Here is a 16,960-nt window from a genome sequence, read left to right as displayed (position 1 = left end):
ATATATTGGAAAGATTTGTATGAAAATTCAGGAAAATCAAGCAGTTGTGGTATAACTGGATTGGTCAATATTAACAAAGTCCATATTTAAGCAATAATCTTTTCAAACATATAAAATTTATTCAGCTTTATACGTGATTTTACTCAGATATTGATTTCAACATATATGTAGTGTGCGAAAATAAACTTGACAAACAAACAAATAAAAGTATGTCTATTGTGAGACGATCTCACGAATCTTATCTGTGAGACGGGTCAATCCTACCGATATTCACAATAAAAAATAATACTCTTAACATAAAAGTAATACTTTTTCTTGGATGACCCAAATAAAAGATCTGTCTCACAAAATACGATCCGTGAGACCGTCTCACACAAGTTTTTGCCAACAAATAAAAAGTGAACAAGAAGATATTTACCAACAAATGATATGTGATTGATTGATGAATTATATTTTTTTAAAAAAATTCAAGTTAATCTTAAATGCGCCGCTAGTCGGGGGAATTCAGGTAATAATAATAATAATTTAATTCGAATAATTTTATTACGTAATACAAAAGCAGCCATGGTCAAATCACCCACCCCGAAGAAAAATTCGCAAAACTATTGATGTCCCCAAAGGTTAATCGGATAAATTTTGTAAATGATATCATAATTTCTTCTCACTTGCTAATTCGGGCTTTCGCAGTTGATAAATCAATTCATACTGATACCCTGTAAGAGCCCGGGACCCGGGATATCAGATGGATTCCCAAATCAGGGTCAATCTGCAGGATGGATTCTTCTGAAGCCGGGCAGGTGCAAACCCGGGCTCTACTCCCCGGGCAACCAGACGCCTGGACTCTTATATAAGCCCCGGTAGGCATTCTAACCGGGCCACCTCGATATGAGCACCGCGCTCGAGTATACTAGCAGAATAGGATGTGGGCGACCGTCCTATCTCTGACACTAATCCAAGTGGTTGACAAAGTCAGACAGGCGGGATGTGACTAGTGTATGATTTGACATGTCAAAATGTAGCCGTCCTACTATAATTAGTAGGTAGCACGCAGATCGAGGTCATCAATACATTCTCTACTATAAATACCAGGTTTCATCTTCACATGTACCGTTTCATTTCGTGGCCTACACTCTTACACCAATATCACAACCATCACTTGGTTACATTGGTCTTTTGTTGAGTCATTTACTGACTTAAGCATCGGAGTGGCCACGCCGGACTCTCCTCCGGCGCCCATTCACGAGATCATCTCCTTGTGTGCAGGTTACAGCTGGAGCCATATTACAGAGACATATCTTTATCACAGATATACTCTCCCTTGCTCTTATTTCCTTCATTATCTTGATAGCAGATCCGTTGGAGCTCTTTACCTAGCTCGTCCATTTCACCCGGATCGCATCATTGGCGCCGTCTGTGGGAAATTGAGCTCAAGACGTAGATATGGTTTCCATTCAAAAATAAGCCCAACTCTGCTTGGCAAACATACAAGTCCGACCAGCTCGGCTCTCAGATCTTATATGTAGATTTCATATGGGCTCAAAGCTCAGCAGCGGATTGGCATTAAGAGCATTTGCTATGTACTCAGTAGCATACAGTTATATTAGTCACCTAATTTAGCTCAACCAGAGAAGTTTCACTCTATCGGAAATGAATTCAGATTCAGTATTTTCAGGTTAGTGATATGGTTTTTAATAAAACTAATATAGCAGGAGAAGCAAAAATCTTTTAAAGTCCGGGAGGCGCGAGGCCCCGACACATTATCTTAAGCCCGGGAGATTTGAGGCCCCAGTACCGTATATTCGAAGCCCGGGAGATTTGAGGCCCCGGTACCGTATATTCAAAGTCCGGGAGATATAAGGCCCCGACACATTATTTAAAGTCCGGGAGGTATCAGGCCCCGGCATATTGTCTAAGATCCAGGGCACTATACCCTGGCTCGGGGAACCAAACCTCGATCAACAAAAAGCCCAGGGTTCTCAAACCTGGCTAGGGGCTCCGCACCTCGACCACTCCCAAGTCCCGGGAAATGTTCCCCGGCCCAAGGCTTTGCACCTTGGTTATCTATAAGCCCAGGGTTCTCAAACCTGGCTCGGGGCTCCGCACCTCGACCTCTCCCAAGTCCCGGGAAATGTTCCCCGGCCCAAGGCTTTGCACCTTGGTCAGCTATAAGCCCAGGGTTCTCAAACCTGGCTAGGGGCCCCGCACCTCGACCACTCCCACGTCCCGGCAAATGTTCCCCGGCCCAAGGCTTTGCACCTTTGTCAACTATAAGCCCAGGGTTCTCAAACCTGGCTAGGGGCTCCGCACCTCGACCATTCCCAAGTCCCCGGACATGTTCCCCGGTCCAAGGCTCCGCACCTTGGTTATCTATAAGCCCAGGGATCTCAAACCTGGCTCGGGGCTCCGCACCGCGACCATTCCCAAGTCCCGGGACATGTTCCCCGGCCCAAGGCTTCGCACCTTGGTTATTTATAAGTCCAGGGATCCATACCTTGGCTCGGGGCTCCGTACCTCGACCATTCATGAAGGCCATGGCTCCGCGCCCTGGTTATCTATTAAGTCCAGGGATCCGTACCATGGCTCAGGGCTCCATACCTCGACCATTTCGAGCCCGGGAGACACGAGGCCCCGACATCTTATCTCAAACCCATGAGACACGAGACTCCGGCTCCTCATCCCATCTCTGGGAGACATGAACCCCCGATGCTTTTATAAAACCAGATTGATCATCTCTTTGGGAATCCAAGCATGACTAATCGGGACAGCGAGTATGACTCTAGCCCGACTATTTAAGGGATGTGTGATGATACCCCTGTAAGAGCCCGAGTCATGGATGACCCGGGATAGCAGATGGATTCCCAAATCAAGGTCAATCTGCAGGATGAATTCTTCTGAAGACGGGCAGGTGCAAACCCGGGCTCTACTCCCCGGGCAACCAGACGCCTGGACTCTTATATAAGTCCCGGTAGGCATTCTAACCGGGCCACATCGATATGAGCACCGCACTCGAGTACATTAGCAGAATAGGATGTGGGCGACCGTCCTATCTCTAACACTAATCCAAGTGGTTGACAAAGTCAGACAGGCGGGATGTGACTAGTGTATGATTTGACATGTCAGAATGTAGCCGCCCTACTATAATTAGTAGGTAGCACGTAGATCGAGGTCATCAATACATTCCCTACTATAAATACCAGGTTTCATCTTCACATTTACATTTTCGTTTTATTGCCTACACTCTTACACCAATATCACAACCATCACTTGGTTACATTGGCCTTTTGTTGAGTCATTTACTGACTTAAGCATCGGAGTGGCCATGCCGGACTCCCCTCCGGCGCCCATTCACGAGTTCATCTCCTTGTGTGCAGGTTACAGCTGGAGCCATATTACAGAGACATATCTTCATCACAGATATACTCTCCCTTGCTCTTATTTCCTTCATTATCTTGATAGCAGAGCCGTTGGAGCTCCTTACCCAGCTCGTCCATTTCACTCGGATCGCATCACATACCTATATGATTAATTAAACAATATTTGAACTTGTTGCCTGCAAATTTTTTATTTTAATGATCTCTCATATTAGAAACGATATGCTTATATAAAAACATTTTAAAATTCAAAAATTTGGATAAATATTAAAGAAACTATTTTAATTTTTTTTGAAATAATATATTTTTTAATAATTTCTATTAAATAAATTTACAGTATTTTATAATTTTTCATAATGATATAGTAATTATAGATTGTAATAGATTTCTCGTTGTACTAAAATATTCATTAATTTACTGGATTATTATTATTATTTATTGAATAAAATATGGTCTTAGAGTCAATATAGACAATGACTTATTGACCATTGAGGTTCAAGTGATCATAATTTAATGGTATGTTGGTTGAATTACCTGTGGTCACGGGCCTATGTTATTATGGACCAAGTTGTTCTCTTTCTATGTGTTTTTTTTAACGAAAGAATCAAATATGATATTTGTTTTATAAAATTGATCCGAGAGATTATTTTATAAGAATTTTGTGATTTTCAACTTTATTTAAATAATTTGTTTATTGTATTTTATTTATGTTGCTTATTTTATTCTCACAAAATATGACCATAACTCCACATATGATCGCAAGTCACCAGTTAAATATTTGCAGTGTATCGTTTGTATGATATTATAGTAAGTTTTTTTTTTTATGTAATATGGTCCATTTAGGGGGCGTAACGCAAATCATTCGACTCGATCTTTTAACTTAGATTATCAAATTTATGCTATTATATGATCGTCTGAAAGTTCAAAAGCTCGACTATAAATATTTTTTATATATTAAATTAATATTGTCTTAATGTTAAAAATCATTTAAATAATTTTCTTATCTTTTTCATTAAAAAAATCAATACTGATGCGATCCGAGTGAAATGGACGAGCCGGGTCGGATGCTCCACCGGATTTGCTATCAAGATAATGAAGGGAATAAGACCAAGGAGATATATCTCTGTAATAGGGCTTCAGCTGTAACCTGCACACAATTAAATGAACTCGTGAATGAGCGCCGGAGGGGTGTCCGCCGTGGCCACTCCGATGCTTAAGTCAGCAGGTGTAAAAGAGGAAGCTCTTTAGAGAAAATATTGCTGCTGGTATGAATAGATGTGTGCACCTGTGTTTAATGTAGAATGAACCTGATATTTATAGTAGGAGATGTGATGATGACCTCGTTCTGCGTGATACCTACTAATTATAGTAGGGCGGCTACATTCTGACATGTCAAATCATACACTAGTCACATCTCGCCTGTCTGACTTTGTCAACCACTTGGATTAGTGTCAGAGATAGGATGGTCGCCCACATCCAATTCTGCTAGTGTACTCGAGTGCGGTGCTCATATCGAGGTGGCCCGGTTAGAATGCCTATCGGGGGCTTATATAAGAGCCCGAGCGTCTGGTTGCCCGGGGAGTAGAGCCCAGGCTTGCACCTGCCCGACTTCAGAAGAATCCATCCTGCAGATTGACTCTGATTTGGGAATCCATATGATATCTCGGGTCATCCTACAAGGGTATCAAATACAAATTCTCTCTCTTAATTGGAGACATCCACTTGAAGCAAACGAAGGGTTTCAGGTCGCGTTATTGGACCGTCAAACCTAGGCTTTAAGTCAATGTTTGGTGATCAAGCTTATAAAATCAACACACAAAAACTCGTCAGATATATCTCATTAAATAATTTTGTGAAATAAGTTTCTTATCAAATCTAACCAATAAAAAAAATATTATTTTTTATGTTAAAAATATTATTATTAATTTCAAATATAGATCGGATCAACCCATCTCATCTCACTAAAAGTAATTTGTAATTGATATTACAACGTAAAAATCCTTTATCGGGATTGCGTTGCGTTAGCTTTCGTCGTTTAGCCATTTCAAAGGCCAATATGACAATTATTCAAGTACTTTTACAGAAAAAAGTATATAATTTTATGAACGTTGAAATTCTACTCTCCAATTTTATCTTAATTTTCTCAAATGTGATGTACTTTAATACAGCATAGGTAACTTTAGTTTTTAATATAAAAATGTTTATACGTATGAACGCCCCAATCTTTTGAATAGTTAATTGTTTTAGCCTATTAGACTGCGTTTACTTTAAATAATTGAATTGTGTAGATTAATTGTACCATAAAGTAATTAAATAGGAATTGAAATAATGATAGATAAATAATAATATATTTATTTGATTGATTATGACTAAGATCTATATTAAAATTAAATGATGATTCGTAATTTACCCCTTTGATCACTATACTTTGTATAATAAAATTTAATTATAATTATAGTTGAAAATATTATTTTTACATTTATATATTTAGTTTATTTGTTTAAAATATTTTATAATGTTCCTTGAATTTTTTTTAAAAATATTCTAATTCAAAATAAATGCATACATAATTTTTTTTTTAAAATGCTTAATATTTTTTTATAATATAATATTGCATTATCTCAAATATAAGACCATATTAATTAGTAATAATTATTTAAAACTTACATATTTAATTTTGTTATTATTCCATTTCTTCTAATTTTTATTAAAAAATTAGTTTAAATATTTTCTTTTCTGACTTCAAGAATCATAAATGTGACTATTTTAATTTGGCTAAATATAAATGTAGATTACAAATATGCTCTCATAAATCATTTAGTAAATAATTTATATTAGTGTATGAATTTTAAATAATACTTCATATGAAATAATATGATGATAAGTGAGATGATCGAGTAAATTTGGTTGTTTGAGTTAAAATAGATGGCGGGATAAAAAAAAATCACATCAATTAAAAGAGATTAATTTTTTTTAATTAATAAAACACGAACTTAAATCACAAAAAGATTCCGAAAGGAAATGTCAAATATGCGACGTTGACATGGAGCAAAAGTCAAGGAAAATTAATAATGTACATGGCTTTATGCTTTGGTTTCCCATCACATCCCACTATCAACGATTCTCAACGGATGATATTTTGTATAAAAGAAATAACATAGACAAAACTTTAAATTTAGAGGTGGAAATTTTAAACTAAAATTTTACAATGGTATAAAAAAAAATTCTTTTTGACAATTTAAAAAAATCTATATAGCTTCATAATAGGATAGATGATGCATTTATAATTTTTCACGTTCAAATTAGATTGAGGGTAGCCTAGCTCAATGAGCGACTCAACTCGTGTAGTCCACTCGACGTCCAAGTCTAATATAATCTTATATAATTTAGATAAAAATCAAACTATTTAATAAGAACGTAATGTCAGAAGTTACACTCATTTCGCTCAAATTAAAGTATATTTTCAAAATAAATAAATTTCACATCCAAAATACACTTAAGATCCTAGTAAACTTCATGATTCTGCCATAATCTGATTTTGTGTATGTAGATTATGATTCACACTTTCAAGAAACAAAATTAAATGTGATTGCCAGTGTTGTTCATCTGCATATAAGGTGAACAAAGTTGGTGAAATAAAAAAATTTGGATGAAGCTATAAAAATCCCACAATACTGGGAAAGGAGATAAATATAAACTTGCCTTAAAATGAACATTTATTGTTGGTAAATCCATGGTTTATCAGTGTTAGAGGTCGAATGCGGGTGCCCATGGAGCAATTGGAAAGCAGCTGAATAACAAATAATACGCAATTGCCTTCACAAGAAACTAAGGTCGCTGTCTTGTCTTCATAGCACCACAAGCCATGGCAAAACAAAAACTAAAACTTTACAGATCTGGATTGGAAACAGATCTTTGAGGTAACGAGCTTGCAATTATCTCGTGATTTTAACATAACTAGCCTCGGTACCAGTACTCAGAAGCAGCCCAAGGATAAGAATTCTAGCTGTAAGGTTAAAAATCCTACCTACCTGCAGTCCAGTCAATCCTGGCAGTGAAAAAAAGAAGACACAAAAAACAAAAAAAAAGGCAATTCAGTACAATTAACACAAGATTATGGAGTAGGCTGAGAAAGATCAAGATTTTGTGGAGAAGTGAAGTCCTTGTGTGATGTGTGTCAAAAATCTCAGAAATCGAATAATAATTAATATTCACACGTGCATATATTTAAAAGCGATATCCAAAATTAATTTTGTAGGCAGGATTTTACAAGTGATTAACCTAGTGTAAGTTATGGGAGTAGTAAATGGAAATTAAGTATCTCGAGCATCTGTCTATAGGTTAAAAATTTGAGAAACCACAAGCTTAGAAAGCTCATTAATGGCGGCTTGGACCTGATAATCGTCTGATTCTCTTTGTGGTGACCATCCTGATGATTGTGAATTAAATCGTCCATATTCACTTGCAGCAATTTTTGTTTTTGTGGTTGTAGCAATGACCCTCTCCAAGTCTACCACTGATAATGGCCTTGGCTCCTGAAAACAAGAACAGCGCCAAGATGAGAGAAAATGTTTGACATGAAGCTCAAAATACCAGGGATCTCAGGCAACAGGTTAATTTACAAGAATTCAAATGTAACATAGCATTTAATTTATAAAGTCGAGCATGCCACACCATGGGTTCTATGCAAAAAGAAGAAACTGACAAGGTCCTTATTAAGTTACAAGGTCTATCTGCATGAAATATTTTATTAGAAGGGAAACCTTGAAAGGAACTCTAAAATTACATCAAATTACATCTTCCACGGAAAACTTTTAAAAAAAGCTGAGAGTAATGCTGAAGGGAAGTGAGTCTGCAATAAAATAAATTACTGACCGAAGATGTTTTTCCACTCATCTCATCATCAAGTAGTTCTCGGATAGGAAAATAGGCGGCTTTTTTGCAGAGCTCAAGAAGATCTGAACCCGTGTATCCATCACAGAGATTGGCTACGCGGTCATAATCAATGTCATCTTCTATTTTCTCATTCTTCAATATAACCTTCAATATTGCAGCCCTTTCCCGACGATCAGGAATCCCAATTTGAAATGCTTGAGGAAGTCGTCTAAGAATTGCTTCATCAAGTTCCGATGGACGATTGGTAGCAGCGAGTACCATCACCTGGGCGTTCCCTGAATCAACAAAAACATGTCATTTCAACTGAAAGAACCATTCAAATTCTTAACCAACTAATATTAACACATTGGTATCACCTCATCTAGCTCGTAACAACAATCTGGCTAGAAACTCAAAAAAGAAAGTAGGAGACACCGTATTTTTATGAGATTATGGAAGAACTTACGATCAGTGGTGAAACCATCCCACAAAGCCATAAACTCAGTCTTCATGTTTGTTAGCGCTTCATGATCAATAGTCTTGCGCTGGCCCAAGAAACTATCCACTTCATCAATGAAAATAATAGCTGGCTGGAGTTTGTATGCCAAAGTGAACACAGCAGTCACTGCAGATAAGAACCAAGTGTTCAAATCTAATAAGCACTAACATAATTTGCAATTTCAGTGTTGAAAGTTCTGCAATTCGCATAAGACTTGAAATAAAATAGATTATTCTGTTATAAGGAATATAGAAACACATTTCATTTTTATAAAATAAAGAATCTTTGTAATAGATAAAAAAAAACATTGTCCAACCCACAAACCCCATACCACCGATTCTTTCTTTAATCTGTTCTAATAAAAGGGGTAAAAAATTCAAAATCATTCAAATAGTCCTGATTATTACAGAACATACAATATCCATCATTCATAACTACGAAAAATATATTGCTGAACTGGAATATTAAAACCCATCTTTCACAATTGCTTCGAAGTCGCAAAGAGCAAGTGCAACCAAGTATTAAATTGTATTATGTTTGATTACATTAGCTACCTTATAAGCAAGACTTCAAGGTATTGCACACACGATAAAACATAATGATGCAGGGAATGCACACGGACGAGAGGCGAGAAGAAACTTAATAGATGTTATTTCCTATGTACACACCTAGTTTCTGTGCATCACCAAACCATTTGCTCATTAGACTTGATATCCTCACATTGATAAAAGCAGCCCCAGACTCTTTTGCAATTGCTTTGGCAAGCATTGTCTTCCCAGTGCCTGGCGGTCCATATAGCAAAACACCTTTTTCTGGGCAAAGAAGCTTCCCATGAGAAAACAGCTCAGGTCTTCGTAGAGGAAGAATAACTAATTCATACAGGGATTGCTTAATGGCATCCAATCCGCCAATCGAGTCAAATTTCACATTAATATGGTCGGGATTGACCACATCACAGGCCACAACATCCTGTATTTCATTAAAACAAAAAAGAAATAATCAACAAGCAAAGCATGTATATTTAGACATACCTTGCATGTAACTAATCTCAACAGATGAAAATCTAGGTAGTCTGAATCACCTGACCATGAATCTGTTATAGGTTCAAGTCAATATTAATTACATTCGCACAACGGAGCGGCAAAAGAATACAGAGGATGAAAATTATATCTCTGCTTAGGAATGAAAGTCTACACAAAATTTTCGAGTCAAAATGATAGTTCTAATTAAAAAATCAGTCATAATGATATTTCAAATAAGAATAAATCATTGAATATTTTTCTCAAGATTACAATAATGCACCATCAACAGTAAGAAGGTAAAATTAAGTCAAGACCAGATGGGGGTTGCGATTGGATTCAAAACTAAAACTAAAACAATAAGAAAATAAATGGTGCCAGAGATATCAGACAGCTCTATGAAGTAACATCCAATAGCACGAAAAATCGTAATCTTCCAGGGACATGCCTGTGTAGAATGTTGAAACCCAAGCCCAAATGCAATGCTACGCCAAGAAGCATATCTTTACTATTTATTTATATAAGCTATTAGCTACCCTCATTATCTAACCAGTGAAAATATCTGCTCAAGCTCCAAGCAAGATAATAACTACACTTTCCGCAAACTCAAACTCCAACCGTTATAATAACTACACATTCAGATACACAATCAAGTTTCCACATGAATCACGTTTAGGACAAACCGTAATTACTACCACCAAATTAAATGGTAGTCATTGTCATGGTTCGCCGGAACGGCCGCGTCGCGGCCGGAACGCCCGTCTCAGAACGGGAACGGCCATTGGCGTTCCAAAGTTCCAGGGCAAATCGGTGAATGCTTTGTAGCGCCGTTCTTCAACGTTATAACGGAGAGGGAACGGTGGGGTGGAACGGAACGTTAAACTCAAATTGAAAGGATCTATCTACTACTATATCTTCAATTTTCTTCTTTTCTCGTTGCTCGTTATTCATATCTACTGGTGGGTGTTGATGTTATTGATGTCTGTCAAGCAAGTCCTTGCAAGGGGCAAAGTTAGCGAATATCGATGATGTTCGATCTGGTAAGAGACTAATTTACAGATGTTCCATAAATCGACAAATTCAAATGACAGATAATTATGGATCGATGAGTTACAATTGAGACTCTCAGCATGTTGGGTATGATCCGACTGGATATCAATCAGGTGGATATGGATATCAGGGTAATTATAATTCTAGACACGATTCTTTTGATAGATCATTTGATTTTTCAACATCTGGTACACATGGAATGAGACATCGTGGATTTGATTATGGGTCGTCTCAATATATTGGTGATAGATATAATGAATCTTCATCATTTATATGGCGTGGTGTGGGACGTCCTGGTCTCGAGTATAGATCTTCAAGTACAGCTGATAGTTCTACTATGTATCGTGGATTCAGATACTATAATCGTCGTGACGAAACACTATTACAAAATCAGTCACCCCATTCTAATGATCTTTCGTCATCTCAATCTAATCAATATCCCTATGGACAATCACGTCAAAATCCAAATGTTCGAAATCAATTTAATCTACGAGATACTGATGAAGAATATAACAATGATTTCGCTCCTCCGCGTCACTCTTCATGGTATTAGCTTTGGTATGTTATAATTTTTAGTGTGTATTTCTTATTGTGCTATTATTGTAAAATAGTTTTGTATTGATATATTAATTTGTAATAACTTCATATATTTTATTTTTTTAGTATGATGTAATTTATATTTAAATTTTTTTACCAATTTCTTGAATTTATTAATTTTTTTATATAAGCGTTCCGCAACCTTTTCGCAACATAAAATTGGAATTGGAACGGTAGTTGCCGTTCCAAGCACCGCAACCGTTCCGGCGAACCATGGTCATTGTAGCATAGTCTTCCAAATTCTTATGCATAATACGCAAAGAAAAACAGCACATAATCTAAAACAGAGAGTACCCCAGCAGAAAGCAAGTAAAAAACTTCCCCCAAATCTCGAATCCAAAAAAAAAAAGGCATTGTAACCTCATACGGATTTGTAGACACAAGAGGTCGGCCCAAACGCTTGGCGAGTTCCTTCTTCTGCTCCAGAGCTTTCTTGGAGGCTTCGTGATTCGGGTCGAGATGCTTGAGTCCCACGAACAACACCAAACAGCTAAGCGGGGCGCTCGCGGCGTATAGAATCAATCGTTGCACGAATTTTGTCTCCGAATCATTTCCCATTTCTCTTTTTTGAACCCAATTCTTGGATGGTTTCCTCGCTTGTAATTGGAACAGAGAATCTGAGGCAGATTAGTGAAGACGGGTACGTTTTGCTATGATTTCATTCAACTGAAACCCAACCGCCGAGGCAGAATACTAAATCAATTTTTATAAAATTAAATGCTTGTATTTTTTATTTTTTAAAATTTAGAATTGATTTGTATAATTGGATGTAATATCAGCTATCTTGTCTCAAATATGAAAATTGTTGTCAGCTACATGATGTATTCGACATAAATTCTTTGAGGTTTGCATTTGGAAAAATGTATTTGAAATTTATGAATTTCGATTATAATTTTATTGTTAACCATGAAATTGTAGATGAAATCTTAAATTTATAAATTAATTACTTACACAAAGTAGAATTAATTTCAAATATATCTATTATTGAGTGAACTTTAAATATAATTCATCATAATTAACATGAAAAACATTATATAAACAAACAAGTGATTAATTTGAAATTTATAATTTTGCTTCTCTAAACTACAAAAAAAATACATTTGAAATAATTAAATTTGAAATACATCAATTCATATACAACTTAAAAAAAATATCCCCAATAGACATAGCTACCTTCGTTCATGTATCGAAAAACACTGAATATAATTATTATTTTAAAAATACACGCTCATTTCTTTTATGTTATACGTTAGATTTTTGGAAAAGTTAACCTCTAATTTACCCATAAATAAACTATATATACAATAAAATTGATCAAATAAATAAAACCTTGTTTTACAATTTACCTTTGCTAAAACTTTTTTTAGCTTTTATCAGAAACTACAAAATCCCTATGCTTACGTATTTTCGGTAAATGTGTGACCTGTGATCACATTTTATGATTAGTTGCGGTAAAGGTGTTAAAAATTGCATGAATATAAAACAAAATTGTACAAACTACATGATTTTTGAGATGTGAAACATCATCAGGAGAAGTTGAAATTAACAGAAATAATTGAAAACATGTATGAAAATCCCGGAATTTAAGCAATTGCTCAGATTGACCCAACATTAAAATAGATGTAAAAGGAAATTGCTGTTTCGAGCTCAATAACATCTGAACATGCAATTAATAGTACTAGGTACTCCAACAATAATTAATTATGCAAAAACATCCTTTATAACTAAAAAAATGTGTGGGGAAGAGAGGTATAGAGAGAGAGAGATGTGTAATGGAGATTCAAAGAAAGTTACCAGAAGCAACCTTGTTTAATTGTAGTACTTTAATTTAAATATAAGGGAACAACATAAAGAACAAATTCAGATGAGGAATTTAAACTAAATCCTGAAAGAATAAGATCCCACTTCAAGATGAAAATAGAGGTTGTCACACATGAATTCAACATTTTAAGTGCAACATAATATTGATTAATATGCTAAATGCAATGTGCCCTTTTTGTTATCTTGGGGAAGGCGAAAATTCTGTTAGTTCATAAAGGCATACATAAATTACATGGATCAATCGTATATAGTTTAATCTAGCCTTGAAAAGAGAAATTAAAGTAACATCCTTGTTAATACTAATTATGTTTTCAATGCATTTTCATCAAGTACATATAAGTATCATAATAACCTCTACAAAAAACTGAGTTCACTGATGATAAAATATCCAAGAAGTATTAAAAAAAATTTCCAATTGCTGAGAACATTATATTTTTAGCAACTTCGCTTGTGATTAGCTTCTTAAACCTTCAAATATCAGTCCCCAAAAAAATATAAAATTATTAGGTTCCTAAACCTTAAAATTCACATAAAAGAGAAGAGAGTCTCACTTACCAGTTGCGGCCGGTTTCTCTTCAAAACCAGCATATGCAAAGAAAAATGTTACATTGTTAGTTTATCATGTGAAAAATGTATGTAATTTTCATCAGGGAAAACAAATGGTAGTCAGTCACATTGCATGACATGCTTTCCACCCTTCAGCAACCTCAGAGACAAATCCACCTGCATAGAATGATATCCAAGTGATCACACATTGTAATAGAACACAACATTCATGATTAAAGTAGCATCTGCTCTTAGATAATGACATGAGCTTCACAATAACCCAAACAAATAAGATAAACATGAGATTTTTAATATATGTTTGAATCATGATTTCTTCTTCAACACAGACAACATGATATAAATTACAATACGAAGATCAAGCACAATACATGTGAATTTCTGGAAAACGCAAAAATGTAATAAAAACCTGTGGGGTTGGCTGATTATGGACGTTGTCAGTGCGATTAGTTTCACTCTCACCCGTATTCTCCATGCATGAATCTTTAGATGTTTTAGATAAATATTCTAGGAAGTGAGAAGATGTGAGATAACAGCGGAGTTCTTGAGTTCGGAACACACATTGAAATTGATTCAAAAATGAAAATTGTGCAAAATCAAAAAGAAAAATCACGTGACCAATTTAACTCTAGACAAATTTTTTTGTTTTTTAAATAGCCAACAAATTTTTTTGTTGCACCTCAAAGAAGCTCTAAACACGAATAAACTTTAAAATATTCAATATTTTTATCTAAATCATGGATACATCATTGTCTTTTTTAATCCCGTGTTATTATCACACATGAATGCGACTTGCATTTTAATTTCTTAAAGCACCACCAGATGGCTAAGAAAAGTATCATTTATCCAAAACCAAATTAACTTCTTTTAACTCAAGAAATAGTAATTTGTTCCTTTTCTGAACTAAAAAGTAATTTGTTCTTAACATTCTCAAACTAATGTAATCAAAATTTCTCAAACTCTTCAGCATGATCTCTGCACAGTTCTTCCAAAAAAAAAAAAGTAAAATTGAATCCAAAAGTGATCTATGAACAAAGGAAAAATATATATACAAGGATAGGAGAAGAAAATAAAGATACTCATGGTAGGAGAGAGAACTTGGAAAAAAATTTCAACCCAGAATCACAATCAACAACAGCTTAAAAAGATAATCAAATTCCGGTAGTGCCCATGAAGATGAATATGTAGTACAATCAAAATTAAATAACAAATTGGTCATATAAATTAAACAAAAGTTCAAATATTTTTCGTGTAGCAATGTCAACATATAAAGATAGAGTAGTTATCATGTAGTCATTTTAGCAAACAGATTAAGTTTAAGAAGAAAAGACAATGCAGTGGACTAACCTAGATTGCTTACTCCAGATCATCAATCAGGAGATGACTAGTTTATGGTTTGTATTTACTTCAATTGGTAATATAGAATATCGGTAAACAAAACTTGGAAAGATATTAATGAGGTCGGGGGAGAAAAAACTTCACCAAATTGACGGATCTTGAAATATCGATGTTGAGAAAACTAATTTTTGGCGCTTACATCTAGAAAGATCGACGTTGAGAATACAAAATTATGCTGTGCGAGAGAAAATTGTATCCGATATGGACTTTGAGGGAGTTTTGCAAAAACGTGGTGGGGAAGTTAGGGACTTGTGAGTGACATAGTTTGTCGGGAGAGATAACGTAGGATTAGTGAAAAATCACGGTGACATGATATATGTTGTTTAGACTTAATAAGATAGTAAAATGTATTATTTGAATTTGTTTTGATTTTTTTCTATAAAAAATAATTTTTTAAGACAAAAATATATTATGCGTAATACTTAAAATAAAAATAATATATTGTTTAGTCGTAATAGATTTTTTTGTGTGTTTGTATAAGATGATTGGTCGATCATTATATTATAAAATAAAAAAATATATTTATGATCTTCAAATTTTTTATTTTCGAATGAGATAATGGATGGACACTGTTAGTCAAAAAATAACTAAGAAATCTATTTTCGATGTAATATACACTCACCATTAATCGGGTGATATTAAAGTAGCCCAAGCTTCTTTTGTCTCGAATGATGATCGGAATTTGGAACCAAACAAGTTGACTGGTTACGTGGGGGACAAGAAGTTTCCAAACAAACAGAATCATTAGAAGAACACTTTAATTCAGATCCAAGTTTTCAGCTAATCACAGATTTTGTCCTTCCAACAAAAAGGGGAAATTTTTAATTTTTAGTTGAAGTCTCAATCCATGGAGTAAAATATTCAAGAAACCACGTACCATTCATTTGTGTATGAAAGGAAAAAGTGTGTGACACTCACAGGAAATTTAGGGTCCGATTCCGGCGAGCCGATTCCGGTGAGTGTCACTAATCCAGACGCAGGTTTTGAAATAATCCTGAGCCTGAAATCACAAATGAGACCGTTAGAAGGGGGCCAGGAGGGTGTCCTGGCGTAGCCCCTCCGACGCTCAAGTCAGAGACTGAGGATATATGAGGGGAGCAGCTAAGGGCGCTGCTGAAAACAATGTAGTGAATGAATAATCATACGCTCAAACCTGGTATTTATAGGAGAATACCTGGACTGCTCATGGGCCCTTCACCTGTGGGCTCTAGAGATGGGCCGGGAGTTTGGGCCTGATCTTGATGGGTTCATCGCTGGGGTATCACCAGTCTCCCCCTCCCGAGTCGAACTGAATCGTAGGTTCAAAGTTCGATTAATTGTGCTGTTCTCGGGTTATCGGGTGCGAGTTGTGCATTTTCTTCCCACTATCTGTCAGTCTCCAAAAATTTGGAAACAAATCAAGTCGCGATTCTGCAGCTCTCTCCCGCCTACGCTCAACGCGCTTGCTTCATCACCCTGCCCACACCTCGCCCGAGCGCGCACCTCCCTTGCTCGGCCGCCCACGCATCCTACGCCCTCGCCTGCCAGCCGACAGTATCGAAGCCTCGCCTGCTTGCCCACGCCGAGCCCTCGCCGTGCGCGCCTACTCTCCAGCTCGAGACCTTGCCTGCTCGCCCGCGCCGTGTGCCGCGCTCTCCCCTCGCCATGTGCTGTGCTCGCCCCTCGCCCGAGTGCTCGCCCCACGCCGCGTGCTCGCCCACGCCGTGACACGCTCGCCCCTCGCCCTGTGCCGCGCTCGCCCCTCGCTTGCTCGCCCACGCCGTGCC

The 16,960-nt window shown here is 36.4% G+C and overlaps 1 protein-coding gene and 1 long non-coding RNA gene across 3 annotated transcripts; both read right to left on the bottom strand.

The window, feature by feature from the left end:
- Positions 1-7,181: 7,181 nt before the first annotated feature.
- LOC140986516 (uncharacterized) lies at positions 7,182-12,073 on the bottom strand. 2 transcript variants are annotated; one of them, XM_073454791.1, is made up of 6 exons: positions 11,772-12,073; positions 9,414-9,714; positions 8,713-8,871; positions 8,247-8,542; positions 7,766-7,906; positions 7,182-7,419 (listed from the first exon to the last, which is right to left on the bottom strand). In XM_073454791.1, the coding sequence occupies exons 1-6, from the start codon at positions 11,967-11,969 to the stop codon at positions 7,414-7,416; spliced, it is 1,101 nt and encodes a 366-aa protein (XP_073310892.1). In that variant the 5' UTR covers positions 11,970-12,073; the 3' UTR covers positions 7,182-7,413. The 2 variants fall into 2 exon arrangements, with proteins under 2 accessions (XP_073310892.1, XP_073310891.1); XM_073454790.1 differs by lacking the exon at positions 7,182-7,419 and having other exon boundaries at positions 7,604-7,906.
- A 425-nt stretch (positions 12,074-12,498) lies between these two features.
- Positions 12,499-15,466, bottom strand: LOC140986517 (uncharacterized). Its single transcript, XR_012176948.1, has 3 exons — positions 15,144-15,466; positions 14,206-14,303; positions 12,499-13,955 (listed from the first exon to the last, which is right to left on the bottom strand). It is a non-coding gene; the product is annotated as an uncharacterized lncRNA (long non-coding RNA).
- Between the last annotated feature and the right edge of the window lie 1,494 nt (positions 15,467-16,960).

The sequence above is a fragment of the Primulina huaijiensis genome, chromosome 10, assembly GCF_012295235.1.
Source record: "Primulina huaijiensis isolate GDHJ02 chromosome 10, ASM1229523v2, whole genome shotgun sequence".
NCBI classification, from domain to species: domain Eukaryota; kingdom Viridiplantae; phylum Streptophyta; class Magnoliopsida; order Lamiales; family Gesneriaceae; genus Primulina; species Primulina huaijiensis.
Note: the sequence above shows the minus strand (reverse complement) of the source record. Positions and strands in the feature narration are given on the sequence as shown.

Coding starts and splice junctions, on each gene's coding strand:
- LOC140986516 (XM_073454790.1), bottom strand. CDS start 11,969: ATGGGAAATGATTCGGAGACAAAATTCGTGCAACGATTGATTCTATAC. Junction 8,872..9,413: donor TGGTGATGCACAGAAACTAG/GTGTGTACATAG, acceptor TCTTATCTGCAG/TGACTGCTGTGTTCACTTTG. Junction 8,543..8,712: donor GGATGGTTTCACCACTGATC/GTAAGTTCTTCC, acceptor TTGTTGATTCAG/GGAACGCCCAGGTGATGGTA.